Source organism: Rattus norvegicus, chromosome 14 (genome assembly GCF_036323735.1).
Source record: "Rattus norvegicus strain BN/NHsdMcwi chromosome 14, GRCr8, whole genome shotgun sequence".
Classification (NCBI taxonomy): domain Eukaryota; kingdom Metazoa; phylum Chordata; class Mammalia; order Rodentia; family Muridae; genus Rattus; species Rattus norvegicus.
This window is the reverse complement of record NC_086032.1, coordinates 101,529,218-101,545,891: the sequence shown is the minus strand read 5'-3', so window position 1 is coordinate 101,545,891 and position 16,674 is coordinate 101,529,218. Positions and strand designations below refer to the sequence as shown.

At 39.5% G+C, this 16,674-nt stretch overlaps 1 protein-coding gene across 8 annotated transcripts in view; it reads right to left on the bottom strand.

Moving 5' to 3' along the window:
- The window catches only part of Usp34 (ubiquitin specific peptidase 34), a 190,410-nt gene that overhangs the window by 131,628 nt on the left and 42,108 nt on the right, over positions 1-16,674 (bottom strand). For all 8 annotated transcript variants that reach the window (XM_039092231.2, XM_039092233.2, XM_039092232.2 and 5 more), the window contains 7 exons: positions 14,596-14,646; positions 14,304-14,453; positions 9,609-9,676; positions 5,870-6,062; positions 4,013-4,074; positions 969-1,050; positions 796-888 (listed from right to left, as the gene is read on the bottom strand). In XM_039092231.2, coding sequence (XP_038948159.1) covers positions 796-888; positions 969-1,050; positions 4,013-4,074; positions 5,870-6,062; positions 9,609-9,676; positions 14,304-14,453; positions 14,596-14,646 — 699 coding nt within the window. The remainder of the gene's footprint in view (positions 1-795; positions 889-968; positions 1,051-4,012; positions 4,075-5,869; positions 6,063-9,608; positions 9,677-14,303; positions 14,454-14,595; positions 14,647-16,674) is intronic.

The following is a 16,674-nucleotide window of genomic DNA, read 5'->3' as shown; positions in this document are numbered from 1 at the left end:
AGAAAGAAAAAATATACATAGTGAGCTGTGTATGTATATCTGTCAGCACTAAGGATAAGAAAGCTGCTTCAGAGACGAAGGTGCATGGAAAGTACCAAATACTCTGGTATTCACGGGGATGTAGGGCAAACATCATATAGAACTAAGGGAATGCCTACTGGGTTTTTGTTTTTTGTTCTGCTTTTGTTTTTTATGGTGTGTGTGTGTGTGTGTGTGTGTGTGTGTGTGTGTGTGTGTGTGTGTGTGTGTGTGTGTTTCTGTGTGAGTACTTTCAGACGCTATAATAGGGTGTCAGATCCTCTGAGACGGCTATAAACGTTTGTGAGCCACTTGGCATAGGTCTGGGAACCAGTACAGCAGTCCTCTAGTAGCAAGAGTTCGTAGCCTCTGAGCCACCTCTCCAGCCACACTAACCACACTTTTACATTACAAATTCCTGAAGCATAGAGATGGATACAGAGTAACTCAAAAAGTTAAAGAAAAGAAGACAACAGCACACATCCAGGCATGCTGGTGAAAGTAATCCCAACAGTAGGCAGAGGATAGCCACCCAGGGCTACACAGTAAGAACCTGGTGTGGAGGAAAGGGAAGAGCAGGGGGGGAAGGCAGGTAAGCCATCACAGGAGAAAAATATAAAACAATCATGGTATCGTGATATAAGGGTTGACTGACCTTTTATAAAACTGATGTGAGTTCCTGTCACATCTTTCCCATTTCTTGGTCTCCTCTTATAAAACAGTAGCATTTGAAGCATTATAAGAAAACATTGAGTAAGTAAGGAACGTAAGCGTTACCTGTGCTGCGGCCCAAATGCAGTCGATATGCTGAGTACTGAGTCGTCCCTCTGCCGCCAAGAAATTCAAAATCACTTGGCACTGCTTGATAATCTACGAGAGGAAAACATGGTATAGTTAGCTTTGTAAGCCTCTCTGTATACAATTAAGAAAAAATCCAGTTGTCTACAAACCTCAATGTGAAGATTTGGTCCAAATATGTGCTCTATTACACTGTTGCTAATAAGCCAGTCTGCAAGTTCTTTTGCAATGGACCTAGAACCAAATGATTGAGAAAATGATATTTAAAGCCTTTTCCCATGGGTAAAAAAGGAAGACACCACAGAAAACTTCCACACAGTACAAAGAATTATAAAAACGTTTCATAGTACTACAAATCATAACTGAACGGAAACGTAACAATCATCACATTCCGTGAACTTATAAACAATTATCACTTGAAAAGTTAAGGTAACGCCACCAACTCCTGAGATGAGAACTTTGTGTCTATGAATTAATTTCCACAGTAGGCACTGGGAAAAGAGTAGCATTTAGAAAAGATTTCCCCATACCCTTCTGTAAGGAGTTAAGCAAAGTAGGAAGGAGTTACCTAAGAGATGAGCATGACGGATTGTACCCAAGAACAAACTGCATGCTCCTTCCTAATACTAATGAAGAACTGATCCATGAAGAGGTAAGCCATTCACAGATAATGGTAAAGTAGAAAGAAAAAAACCAATACTGCCAATATATTTTAACTATTTCTGTGTAGATCTACTATAGATATGATCCATAAAATTAAGTTTTGATAATTAATATATGAAATTCATCAAAATAAACTTTCAACCCTAGCCCTCAGGAGAACAAGGAGATCACCTTACATTGGAGGCCCTCATGTTCTACAGCAAGCAGGTCTGGGTTACCCAGAGCAACACACTGACTATCAGCTCAATAAAAGCAAACAAAAGAAATTGTTGGGTTACTTTTGGGCCAAGGTGAATCATTTTTAGAATAAAATTTATCCTTCCTTTTAAGGACTAGTAGATAAAGATAGTACACCCTGGTAAGAAACAGTATAAACAGTGAGAAAATTAGAACAAATAAAAATACAATGTTGAAGACCAAACTATTTTTTTAAAACTTTATTTAAGATAGACATATCACACATACTGATTCACCTATTTTAAATGAAATGTTTTCAATGGATTTAAAAAACATTTCTGGGCTGGAGAGATGGCTCAGCGGTTAAGAGCAGTGACTGCTCTTCCAGAGGTCCTGAGTTTAATTCCCAGCAACCACATGGTGGCTCACGACCTTCTGTAACGGGATCCAATGCCCTCTTCTGGTGACTGCTACACTTGTATTGTCTGTGTTGTGTGGATCTATGTATGCACATATATGGGCAAACCCATGTGTGGAGCCTACAGGTTTATGCCAGGTTATCTTAGCTAACTGCCCTCTATCTAGTGTACTGAAGCAAGCGCTCACCATTCAATTACTCCAGTCATCCAGTTTGCCTTCCTAGCACAGGGCTCCAACAGGGCCCATTTGTGTTCTAACTGGACTGGAGATCCAACTCCAGTCCTTAGGTTTATGCGCCCAGCACTGACACACAGAGCCCTCTCCAGCCCTACAATCCTGTTGGCTTGTGTTTAGTTTTATTTATGACATAATACATACCATACTTTGCCTATTTGCCAGGCTTCTATTTTAACTTATATTCATAATCCTTTCCTATTTGCTTTTTGGTGGTGCGATTTAAACACAGGACCTTGCCATGTAGGACAAGACCTCTATCACTGAGTTTCATTCTCTTTTAATCTGAATGGTGTTGTTTCATGATGTAAATTAAGCAAACGTTTTTTAAGTATGGATGTGTGGGTGTGTCTGTGTAGACAAATGAGTGTGCCTGCCTAGTGCCTGTGGAGACCAAAGAGGGCAACTGACTCTTTCCAGCTGGAGTTACAGTGGGTTCGAGCCACCCCATGTGGGTTTGTGAACCAAACTTAGGTCTTCTAGAAAAACCTACGTGCTCTTAACTGTTGAACCATCTCTCCAGAATGAATAATTCAAATTTTCTATACATTTACCAGGCTCATTAAATGGTAGTATGTATTTCTTATTCCCTAATAGTATTACATCATGCCAATATACTACACTGTTTATCCATTTATTAAGTTTATATTGTAGTATGCAGCATGCATTCTTTTATAGCTAAATATCATTACATTGTTTATGGTTTTCTTTCTCTACTCAACTGTGATTGGTATCTGGATATTTTCTACTTTTAAACTGCTAGTTTCATTCATGTGCCAGTTTTTGGAATATATGACGGCACTTTTCATGACGGGTGGTGATTAAGATTGAGCGTCATGACAGTCGGTTTGTGTTTAGCTTGAGGGGCGTCTCCTTGGTACTGCATTGTTTATTAGCACTGAGTAGTGCCCAGGTAACATTCACTGTGGCTTTAGTGTGTCCGCACATGCTCCTTGACTCTCACATTTGTTGGGAAACTCAGGATCCTCCCTTGTCTACCTACCAATGTCAGAATCACAGCATGTACTGCCACACCCATCCCTGCTTCATGTGTCTGAGCTGCTCGCCAGCTCAGTCTATGTGTGTGAGCATGTCTGTGGAAGTCCAGAGTGCTGACTCCCTGGAGATGAAGTTACCCAAAAAGGGTACCAAGAAGTGAACAAGAACACGGGAAGCAAGTGCTCTCAACTCCTAGTCCATCTCTCTAGCTCCAGTGTTTGTTTGTTTTTCTTAAAGATTTTTTAACTAACATATACTCCTCTGGTGGGATGTGCATGTGTGAACACTGGCTCATGGAGGCCAGAGGAGCACATGGGGTCCCTTGAGTTGCAGTTTGTTGCAACGCCAGTCAACTGACATGGACCTCTGGGAGACAAGCAACTGCTCCTCACCATTAACCCATCTAGCAGTTAAGTACATGCATCCTGAAACACATGTTTGAACATATTGTTCCATAAAAATTAAATTTCCAATAAACACTTAAAAGTCAAATAAAGTTGAGAATTCTATCTGTATATAAACAATAACAAACCTGTATACTCAGCCAAGGCATGGTGGCACACACCTTTGATCCCAGTATTCAGAAGACAGAAGTAGACAGATCTGAGGCCAACCTGGTCTACACAGTGAGTTCCAGGCAACCAAGGGTTTAGACTTTTTTTTTCAAATGTGTAACTCTGTATTAACTAATGCTCCTACTTACGTTTCTGTGTCTGATACCAATGATTCGTTATTGCACACATCATTGAAAGTGTGAAGCTGATTCTAAGATTGAAGAAAAGAAATTAAGGTTTGCCCTTTTAACAACAAAACTGTTAGCGAGTGCCAAGAAACAAACCCCTTACATATATAAAACACAAGTGACATGACTGCATTCATAAAATAGAAGACATAAAACTATGAGTATACTAATTTATCATGTTAAATACTAAAATTATTTGCAATAGAAATATTTATGCTTCATCTCATTAAACACATTCAAGAAAATAAAGCTGAGTATGGAAAAAAAGAGGTCAGTCCGATCGAGTCAGAACACCATCTGTCAGGACAGACAAGTCTCAGCACAGGCTTCGGAGGCCATGCTGGCTCGAGATTTACCTGAGAAAAACGGCAGAAACACTTTCTGTATTTACAAACCCAACACCTAAGTAAGCCAGATCACTTTACATTTTCATGCTCCAAAAAGAGTAAAGCCAGCAAGGAGCGGAGGAAACTGAGGGTACACCCATTCTAAAGGAGTCAACTACCTGTCCCCAGCAAACTGCTTATGCGACACTCAGTCCTCACCTATCCCCACCTCTACAGATTCAAACACACAGGTTGAAGAGTCACCCACTTTAAGTAGTACTTGACAGCAGAGTTAAATGTGCCTGCTACTCAGTGAACTGTGGCCTCTGCCTGAAAATGAGCTCACTGCCAACTACTGCTCTCTTAAGTCACTGTCTTATGCAGGTGAGATGACATGAGAACCATTAAACAGGTCACTGTGTGCACACCTGTGATTCAAATACTCAAGAGGCAGAAGCAGGAAATTCTATGTTTAAAGCCATCCTGGGCTATATAGCCAAAACTTGGATCAAATTCAAGATTTTTTTCTTAACAAACAATATAATATAATAATTTAAGAACAGCCAGCTGTGGCTGCACTCTCAGCAGCCAAGATGTCCAAGCGGAAGGATCAGGCATTCCAGACCAGCCTCAGCACATGGTGAGTTCAGATTGGCCTGGGACCACCACACAGCACGGTCGTATAAAACCTTTAAAGAAAAATGACCCCAGGCAACCGCTCAGTAGTGCTTGCTGTGCAGGCCTAAGACTCTTAATGTGGATCCAACATTAACAAAGCTGGATACAACAGCACATAACTGTCGTCACCATGCTGCAGGTGTGGCCAAGAGGAATGCCCAGGATTTAGTGGCCACCCACCCTAGTTAAACACATGCACTTCAGATTCATTAAGAGAATCTATGTCAAAATGAGGAAGCAACTGAGGAAGTCACAGATATCAACCTCTGCCCTTCACTCACATGAATACACACGCACGCACACAGGCACACACACAAACTGGAAATAGGTGTGCTGGTACACTTATAATCCAAGGCAAAGCACAAGGCTGGCGCCTGAGTGCAGGAGGAATTCAAGGCCAGCTTTGACAATACAGTAAGACACTGGCTGAGTGAACAATGCAGACAATGGTGAGACCCTGGTCTTATTTTTTTAGATCAAACAAATCTAAAGCATAAATCAAAGTTTCACTCTTAATTTTGAAATTTTATTTTTATTTTATAAATCATAAAAAAGGCCTAAGATGTCATGGATAATGAGACTCAAACCAGGTCCACTCAAGGGCAGCAAATGCTCTTAGCCACTGGGCCGTTTCTTTAGTCCTCACTGATCTCAATTTTAAAATAAGGAAAAAACAGAAATTATCTGTGAAGGCAATACAAAATAATCCATGCATTACGCCTAGCAAAATAAAAGTCCTTCTCTGGTATCATCATTATGTTTATCTAGCAAGCAAACAAAAGAGTTACCAGAAAACAAAGGAAACATTGCTTACTGTTATCTGACTCAATCCAGCCAACCTCATGGTCAGAGTTGGTGACATAAAGTACTTAAATGCAAGGTCTAGACTTTCCTTATCAAAGCACAGTGTTGTATCCAATGGCTCTTTCACTGTACTCCACATAAGGTCAGCCATATTTCGAGCCGCACTCTGTCGTAACTCCTGATCAGAGAGCTTGCATAAATACCTAAGGGTTCAAAACAGAAAGTACACGGGCTCACCAACAGGAATCCATCAACAAGCCTCTGCTGCAAATCTCCACTTAAATATCAGATCCCTGGAATCTTTGCATTTACTTTTAACTTAAAGGTTTACATTATTTACTGTGTGCGTGGTCTGTGGGGGTGTACCCCAACATGGGTGTGGAGGGCAAAGACAACTTATGGAGTTGGCTCTTACTACCACTTACATGGGTCACAGTGGACGGAACTCAGGGCATCAGACTCAACTACTTCTGTCCACTAAGTCATCTACCTAGCTGCAATTTAAACTATTTTACTTAAAACTTTAAAAACCTCTTAATTGTGAAAACATGACATTGCTTAGATTCACAATTGCAAAGAACCAAGTCATTAATCATTTGGTGCTCCATAGTGCCTTGTCACTCTCTAAAACCTGTCATATTACAGTTCCGGTTTTAGTAATTACCAGCTGACTTCATAAGAAACAGCACATTTCCTTCCTAAGCACTGGCAAACACTGTTAAGATATGCATTCAAAGCACTGGAGTTTTTTGTTTTTCTTCTAAAAACCAATAAACATATGATTCTGTAAAAAGAAGTCTGTCAGGACCTCGCTCACATCGGTGGGTGTTAACTGTCTGTTATCCAACCTTTCAACATCTTGGGATCTGTAAACATGTCACACATGCCTCTCAATGTCATATGTACAAGTGTTTACAATGTGAGGCCAAGGAGGCATCAACAAGCAATCGGATATAGGAAAGCTCGGAGCTATGGAGCTTGTCCTCTACTGCTACAGTCTGTCCTGCCATCAAAAGAAGAGCACAAATCAGACGGCATCGTGAAGAACGGTCTCTGACTGACCAACTCCCATCAAGTAACTACCAAACATGACTGAGCAGCCTGTTTGCTAACACCCATTAGGCTGCTAGCCACAGAACAAGGCTATCCTCAATCATGCAGCTTCAGCCAACCAGTCCAAAGAGTTGACTTATCTCTCCTGCCAAGTATGAGAAATAATAAACACCCCTTACTTTAAAACACTAAGGATGGAGGGAGGGGGTGCAGCTGTTTGCTTACATAGCAAAAGCAACTCACACAGGGCTTAACCCTAGACTCGCCTATATTTTCTTTCTTTTCTCTTTAAGTGACCTCATTTGCTCTACTGGTTTCTGAATACTGCTGTCATGCTGACAGTGGGGTGGGGTGAGGTTTTCATGTGTGTATGAGTGTGGTGTATGTATTATGTGCCTGTGTATACACAACCATTCGTACGTATGGAGGGCAGAGGTCAATATGGGATAGCCTCCTCAGGTGCTCTATGCATATCCTCTACTTAGTTATCTACCCACTGACTTACTTATCTTATGGATCTGTTTTGCCTGTTTGTATGTCTGAGAACCATGTGTATACCTGGTGTCTCAAAAGGCCAGAAGAGGGTGTCGTCAGTTATCCTAGAACTGTGTCACAGTTATGGGAATTAAATCCAGCTCCCTGAATGGCTGGCTGGTCAATGAAACCTAGAAATTTGTTTCTAACAACAACTAAGTGACTTTCTTCTGAACTTGGAGCTCATGTCTTCAATTTGCCAACATCATATTAATGACTCAAAAGGAGTGTAGAGTCTTACCTAAGCTTTCTCAGTCTTTAGGTCACTGATAATGATATCCAGAGCGAAAGAAAATCTGAGAAGGAGTGGGTATTTGTGTCATCTGTAGTGTTACTTTTTCTTTTTTCTTTAAGTTTTTTTAAGATTAGACTTATTCGTTTTATGTGTGTTTTGCCTGCGTGTACAGGTGACATGCGCATGCTTGGTGCCCATGGGGGTCAGAAGAATGCGTGAAATTGAAACTGAAATTACTGATGGCTCTGAACCATGGAGTGCTGGAAATTGACCCCAAGTCCTTCCCAAGCAGCCAGTGCTCTAATCCCTGAGATATCTCTCCAGCCCTGCACTTTCCTTGTTCTGTACAGCCCCACCATCGCTAACCTTAGCGACTTTATTTTCACTTAATGTATCTATTTTCAATATAGCCATCAATAATCTGGGTATAATTAATGTAATTTCTATCTACAACAAGACACTGGACTTTTAAACTAGTCCCTTAGTTTCTAGTTTAAAATGTGAACTTCATTAAAAGCCAAATTGGTCTTTTGAAAACCATTATGACTCATCTGCCCCACTGGTAATCCCGAATGCTGCCAGTAACCTACAGGGATCTGAATAACCTGCCCTTGCTAAACACTATACCTTATATCCTAAACACACCCTCCCTTCCTTACACAGCAGGCTCACACCGTACACTTCCAGATCCCCTATGTCAGACATTTCTGAGTCTTTGTCCCTGCAGTTTGTTTTCCTAGAACATGATCTTGACACCACATGATTAGCTGTTTCCCATCCTTTGTGAAGTTTTCCTATTTCCTATCATATATATTGCCTTATTTACATGGAACTTAGCACATCCAAGACATCCTGACACTCTGATACTCTGAAACACCTCGAACAGTACCAGGAAAAGTAGTAAACATTCAACACTTTAAAAGTGAATGAATGAGGGAAAATTGCAAAGAACTGATTTTTAATTTAAAAAAATTAATTCTTAGAGCTCTCACAGTTCATATCAACACATCTTCTTAGGTTTCTTTCTTAGGTTAACAATAAAACTCAAATTCACTTCCACCTCAAAAAGACCTTTCTCATTCCCAAAATTTAACTTATGTGTGTTCATACATACAAAAGTGTGGTTACAGAGGTTGACAATATCATTCTTAAAGAGACCAACACTTTCTCAGTTTTTGTTTGAAACAAGGTCTCTCGTTGCCTGGAACTTCATCAAGCAAGCTGGGGGTTGGGGTGAGGGAGTTAGGGGTGGTGTGATCTCTCGCATACCAGTTTCCAATTTCCATCTCACCTACAAACACCTACATCGCTCTCATGAGTGATGGGTCCCCTGTGCACTCAGTCCTCACACCTGTACAAGTGCTTTTCAGCCTGAGTCATCTCTGCAGGCCTTCCTCCACCCGGTACTTAAAGTCACAGTTCCCTATTCTTACTGTTCCTACTTCTGTCCTGGTATTTATCCTATGTGCTTGTGATTTTTATAGACCATAACAATTTACTTACTTTTTTTTTTTTTTTTGGTTCTTTTTTTCGGAGCTGGGGACCGAACCCAGGGCCTTGCGCTTCCTAGGCAAGCGCTCTACCACTGAGCTAAATCCCCAGCCCCAACAATTTACTTTCTAAATATGCTGTTCCATAACATAATATTTAAAACTACTTACTGAATGAACTCAGTAAAACCATAATAAATCAGTTTAGTTCTTCCTAAGCTCACATGTAAAAACCAAGACTAAATAAATTTTCCAAAATTTAAGTATCAAATATAAACTCATACACATGCATAAAATTTACTACCTCATCATTTATAAACTGAGGTCCTCCCCAGAGGATACATCTGCAAGGGTCTTTCAAAAGCAACAAAACTACTACAAATTACTCAATTGCACTACTATAAATTAATTTAATTAAAGAAATTGAGACCACTCACCTGATAACATACGTTCTAAAAGGAATAATGTGCTGCATGACAGCAGGGATATGTAGCCATATCCTAATCTGTAAGGAAGTGTAGAGAAAACAGTGTATAGTCAAATGTAAGGCATTCCAGAGTCTTCCAATTAACTTAAAACAAAAGTAATTAATATTTGGCTGCCTCTAAAACCCCACATATTTTATTTATAAATTGTGAATAGGAAAAGCTATAAAAAATAATTCCATCAATTAATCTAATTTACATACAATAGTATAAAATCAACTTGAATAATGCTAAAGCCATGTTTTCCCATATCTCTCTGTATGACAACTGTAACTCCGAGTACTGAACTATCTCTATTTAAAACCATCTCAGCCTTTATTTCATATTAAATTATATGATCTGTAGTCATTTCAAAATCCACGCGAGACAAACGTCCTTCACAGCTGCATGAACAGTACAGTACCAGTAACCTAGAAGACAGGGATCTGGCTGCAGCCGCACCACTTCACTGACCGCCGGGCTTATCTGCCAGATCTAGGGGTGTGCCCTTCTTTCACCATCCACACAGAGCTGAATACACACATACATTCCCAATTCACCATACACTGCCAAAGCTGCAGCACTCCACTCCCAAGTGGACGTCCTTCAATACGAGTCCAGAGTTCTCCCATGTTTACCTTTCCAGAAAACAATACTTCCTACAAAGCTCCAGAAATTAGAGGATAGAAAAACCTAAAGGACGATATTAGATATGAATATGCTTCTCAGGTTTACCTCTGCTAACTCTCTGTGCTAATAATATTCTAGCAAAGCTCTAACCACGTTAAATATCTCCCTAGTAGATAGAGGGAAATGTTCTCTGTTCCCCCAAAGCTTATGACAGAGCTATTTTTGATAAAGTAGCAAAATAAAATTCTTACCAAAAAACTGTCAACCTACTGTCTGATCTGGCATGCAGATATGTGAAATTACATAATCCTAAGCTAATTTTTATATTCAAAAGCCTCTGTTCCTCCACTTGTAGAAGCAGTCCATTTTTAAGGGGGGGTGGGAGAGGCAGGATCTTATTCTTGTCTCTAGCTGGCTTAGAACTCACTATGTAGATCCAGCTGCCCTCCACCTCAGAAACTCACCTACTCTACCTCTCAGTGCTGGAATGAAAGCATGACCCACCGACCTGGCCAGAGCGGCATGACAGAGTCCAGCTTACTCTGCCTACCAGGACAAGCTTACACTTGATCATATTTCTACTCAGGAACATAAGCTACACTGCTTCTGAAAGTACACTTGTACAGTTATTTGTAAAGTTTATTTATTTATTTATTATTCCTAGTTGGAGACAGGAAATTTTCAGAAAAGAGTTAAGAACTAAGAAAAACTGGGGGTTGGGGATTTAGCTCAGTGGTAGAGCGCTTGCCTAGCAAGCGCAAGGCCCTGGGTTCGGTCTCCAGCTCCGGAAAAAAAAAAAAAAAAAAAAAAAAAGAACTAAGAAAAACTACTCTACCTAGAAGCAAATTTAACATAACAGAGAGAAGAAAAACCACCACCACTGCAAACCTCTTTTAATTTATGTTCTACTACTCCAATCTGAGATAAGTGATAGGAAGCGTCCTTTCCTAAAGACTTAAAATAATAACAGCAGAAAATAACAATTTTTTTAACAATGTCTTCTTTCTGTGGCTAGATCTATTACTTCTAAGAAAGGATCTGTACAAGTGGGCTAATTGTACAGAAAATAGAAATGCACTAACCTGGGGTTGGGGATTTAGCTCAGAGGTAGAGCGCTTGCCTAGCAAGCACAAGGCCCTGGGTTCGGTCCCCAGCTCCGGAAAAAAAAAAACGAAAAAAAAAAAAAAAACCAGAAAAAAAAAAATGCACTAACCATCAGACTAAGCCAGCCAGGAATGGTGGTGTAATCTTTAATTCCAGAACTTGGGAAAGAAAGACAGGTGGATCTCTGAGATGGAAGGCAGCCTAGATAGTGAATTCGAGGACAGCCAGGACTACATAGAGAAACACTCGTCTTTGAATAATAATGATAATAATAATGATGACGGTAGTAATAATTATTAGTTTTCTTTCTGTGTTAATAAGTAAAACTCCAGACGCTAGCTTTACTGTGATACAAACTTAGCATTACAAGTTTAAATTCTAAAAGATTACAGTCACCACTCATAAAACTACTTTTCCTCAAAAAGTCAAGTACTCCATCGGGCCTACTGGGGCACGCCTTTAATGCGAGCATGGAGATCCCTGAATTCCAGGCCATAGCCGCACAGCAAAACAATGTATCAAACACCCCCAGACCCTCTAAAAAGTGAACTACTCTAAAACAGGCACAGTTCCCAGGAATATAACTCTTCCTCTATGGGGCATATGATTTACACTGTAAAAGAAATAAGGACTCATTAAGGCCAGTATATCTACACTAGCACATGTGTTAGGATTTCGAAGTTACTGATTTTCTTTACCCTTTATTGTATTCTGGGTTGAAAGCTCATGTGAATTTTTAAATTCCAAAATAGGGACAAGACTCGAGAAAAGAAATGCACGTTAACAGTGATAAGGATAGACAGGAATGGTTAACATAAGCCGGGGCATAGCAAGTTTAAGGTCGGACTAGACTAAATAACAATTTCAAACAAAAAAACCAAAGTGAGCAACAAATTACAGTTTATATAATAACCAAACAGAAGAAACCACTGTGTTCCAGCTGGACATGACAATACCCACACAAATCCTGAAACTTACAATGTCCATTCAAATGTACTGAAGACACTGTTTAGGAAGGAGTGCACTGTGAAACATGGTGTCACTATGCAGACTACACTGTCCTTGAACTCACACTCTGTCCCTCTGCAGTGCCAGGATTAAAGGTGTGTGTCCTATGTCCAGCTTCACTGCCTGTTTGTTTATAAACTTCAGAAAGAGTAGGATCAAAGTACCAAAAGCGGAGTTTTTAAAAAGCCAAAATTCCTAATGTTTATCTGTTTTTAATTTGGACAAACTGTTTCTCAATTATCTTAGTTTCTCAGAAAGGTTCGTGTGGCCCAAGCTAAACTCAAACCTGCTTTGTAGCCAAGGCTGGGCTTCAACTCCATCCTCTTCATTAACTTTTAGAGGGAAAAGGGGGCAAGAGGAAGCCAAAGTGAACAGAACGTCTATTGGCAAAGTTAGACTGACGGTCAGTTAAATACTTCACAGCAGGGGAGTAACACAGTAGTTACTAAGTGCACACCAAGTGCTGCTATCCCAACTTCACGCTGAGTCTCCTTTTAAACCTTCACTTTGTGAGAGTGGACACCAGCATGCCTGCCACCCACCGCATGTGCGAGGAAGTCAAAGGATGTGTAACTCTCAGGACCATGTTTCCTCCTGCAACCTTATGAAATCTGAGGACAGTAACTAAAGCCATCATGCCTGCCACAAGTACCTCACATCTTGCCAGACCAAGATTGCTTTTACTGTTAAATCCCATTTAATTTAATGTATAGAATCAACTAAGGAAGACACCATCATTTTCATTTTAAGAATAAAAGGTAACATTTTGGACTGGAGAGATGGCTCAGTGGTTAAGAGCACAAACTGCTCTTCCAGAGGTCCTGAGTTCAATTCCCAGCATCCACATGGTGGCTCACAACCATCTGTAATGGGATCTAATGCCCTCTACTGGTGTGTCTGAAGACAGCTACAGTGTACTTATATATAATAAATAAATCTTAAAAAAAAAAGTTAACATTTTAAACTAAACTTTAGAAAGGGAACATTTAAATTCACAAGTAAAATCCAACTATAAACCCCAAGGGGGCTAAGCTTGATGGTACACACCCTAAGTTCTAGCAAGTACCAGGCAAACACACACAAAAAGTCAAAATGGTACATACAAGAAATGTGCTACAAAAAAAGAAATGTGCTACACTCACTTTTTCTATATTAAAACTTTCTGAATATATAAAAAGCCATGGAATTATGGGTATAAAAAAGATGTTGGTAAAAATCACTTATTGCAATTAGACACACGCAGGCACACATGTACGATGTATCTGAGTGAAGCCGGCCTCCTCCCTTTCCAGAGCACCAGAGCACCGTAGAGGTTACCACTGGAGACAATGAAATACAACAGTGGCCAAGGACTTTCCACATACTGTTTTTATCTTATATAAATTTTATTTAAATAATACAAAAGTTTAGGTTTTGGTTAAGTTACATTTAACTTCATCTATACTCTTTCTACAATAACCACAGTAAGTTATTAAAGGCTGAATATATATACAGATAATAAAATTATTTCTCTGATAAAATTTCACTGTGCCCCACAGCTCTACAGTATAAGAGAAAAAGCAACATTACATCATCATACATAATGCAGAGGGAAGTCAGACACACTTCAACAGTGAAGCAGCAAACATCATTAAATAACACAAAAAAGGAAACAGAAAGCCTTCCCAGGACAAAATCCTAGCTAAGGGTTAATTTTAACATAAGCCTTTAAAATAGGGCAACCTTACCTATTTTAAATTTAAAAACTGACTAATTTTATTACCTTACATGTAATAGACTTACATATCTAGTTTTTAAATTAGGTACAAATTAATTACACATGCAAATTAATAAAAACCTGTGATTTCTGGACAAAAAATTTCATGACATTGAAATGCAAAATGTTATACTAAAAAAAGTTCAAGAATAATTCCAAACAATACTTACATTAGAAACAACTGTAATAAATGCATGTGCTATAAGAAATGGTAAAGTTTCAGGAGTCCCATATTCAAAGCAATCCTTCATGAGAGAAAGGCCATTTTTCCCACAAAACAGACAGACATAACGAAGCAAATGCAAGGGTACTTCTACATCCTATAAAAACAAAAGTGTATCATGTTTAAAGTTATTATTAATCCTGTTCAGTTTATGAGCAACACTGAATCACTATCAGATGTAAAAACTCAAAAGAGAAAACCAAACATATCCCATAAACCTTAGACTATAAGATACTTACATTCATATCACAGAATGCCCCTAATATGTTACTTTCTTGTGTCGATATATCCTAATTTAAAACAAAAAAAGTAAATATTAGATCATTATTAAATGATGACCTAAAACACATACAATTTCCTAAAGGGGACCTAGAGGTCAGGAGTGTGTTCCCAGCCATGCGCGCCCTCCTGAGGAGCCTTCCTGCAGCACGCACTGCACGGTCCCTCCCTGCCAGGCTTCCCTCACAGGACCTGCCAGGGTCAGCCAGAGCTCTACAGCTGGGCCACACCCTAACTTTCTTTCCTTTTTTCTTTTCTTTTCTCTCTCCGAGGAAGAGGGTCCCGCTGTGGAAGTGCAGAATGGCCTTGAATTTGTAATTTCCTGTCTCCCTTTTCATTGCGGTTGTGCATAACCACACTGGACTTATTATTCCTTCTCAAATGCAAACAATTTAAAAATGCAAGCTTTCCTTTAGAATCAAGATGAACTGTGCTGGGTAAGATACTGTTTAGCGGTGGAGCACTTGTTTAGCATGCATAAGGTCCTGGACTGCAACATTACCACTTGGGGGTGGGGAGGCACAAGTCAAAAGAGTCAGGGCAATTCTTATTAACACAAATTAGGTGATTTTCAACCTACACTCAGGAATTCTCTAGAGAATTCCTCCAGAGAGTGTGTGTTCCATATATCAGATTTGACTGCCTAACGCACACTCGTTGATGACCATATAAGCAAATATGTTTACGGAAGGATAAACAGTATTTATCAATATTTAAAATATGAACTGCAGATCATCTTTTGAATATTTTAACCTTAAGAAGTACCAAGGTAAATGGTGGAAATTGTATATATAATTACATTCACTGAAACTAGTAGCAAAACTAAATTCAACTAATACTCATCGATCAGGTAAGTAAACAATAGCATAAACACCCAATTTTAGAGAAGCTATCAGAAAGAAAGCACTTAAAAACTGAGATGTGGTAAAAGATTGACAAAACTGTAAGCATATGACATATAGGTTAGACCTTTAAGAAACTGCTCAAAGCACACCTTCAACCCCAGAACTCCAGAGGCAGAGGCAAGTGGATCTCTGAGTGTGAGGCCAGCCTGTTCTACAAAGCGAGTTCCAGGACACCCAAGGCTACACTGAAAAACCCTACCTCAGAATAACAAAAAGACCTGTTAAAAATTTTTAGAAAAAAATTAAATAGATCTGTATTTTCAAGAAAAGAAAGCAGTCCGGCCATGATGGCACACACCTTTAATCCCAGAACTCTGATGCCACAGGCAAACAGATCTTTGAGTTGGAGATCAGCCTGGTCTACAGAGTGACTTCTAGGACACCCAAGGCTATATCAAGAAACCCTGCCTAGGGAAAAAAGTAAGTAATAATACTCTCTATAATGTTCATTTAAGAACACAACTTATTCAGGACCCGATTATCAAAATTGTTTAAAAACAGGATCATACAGTGCTTGAGAGATGGCTCAGTGATTAAGGGCACTGGCTGCACTTCAAATCCTAGCTCCCACAAGACAGCTCATTTAACTCCAAGATCTGACACTCTAACAGGGACATATGTGCAAGCAAAACACCAGTGCACATAAAATAAAGAGGTAAATAATTCAAAAACAAAAACAAAAACAAAAACAGGACCATGCTATTGGACAGCACAGGCAAGCTAGAGTTTCGGTCCTCCTGGCTTTGGTTTACTGAAGCCAGGATTTAGGGGTGCGCAGTACAAAGCCTGCTGATTGGTTTAGGAGGATCACAGTGGGATTCGAGACAGGGTCCCACACAGCCCAGGCTGGCTTGGACTTCCCAAAGCATTCAAGGATGACCTTGAACTTCTAATCCTACTCTCATCTGTCAAGAGCTGAGATCCGAGATAATAGGTGTGGGACCAATATGTATTTCTTTTTGGAAAGTCTGTAACAATATAAAGGAATTAGGTAAAAAGCTGTGTTTGTCACTGTGGAAGCATTGAAAAAACATATCTAAGGTTCAAGTCTTTAAAGTTTTTATTTTGTATATTTTTTTAACTTGTCATACTATATATAAACTCATCTGAAAAAACTCATTCACCCATTCTTTT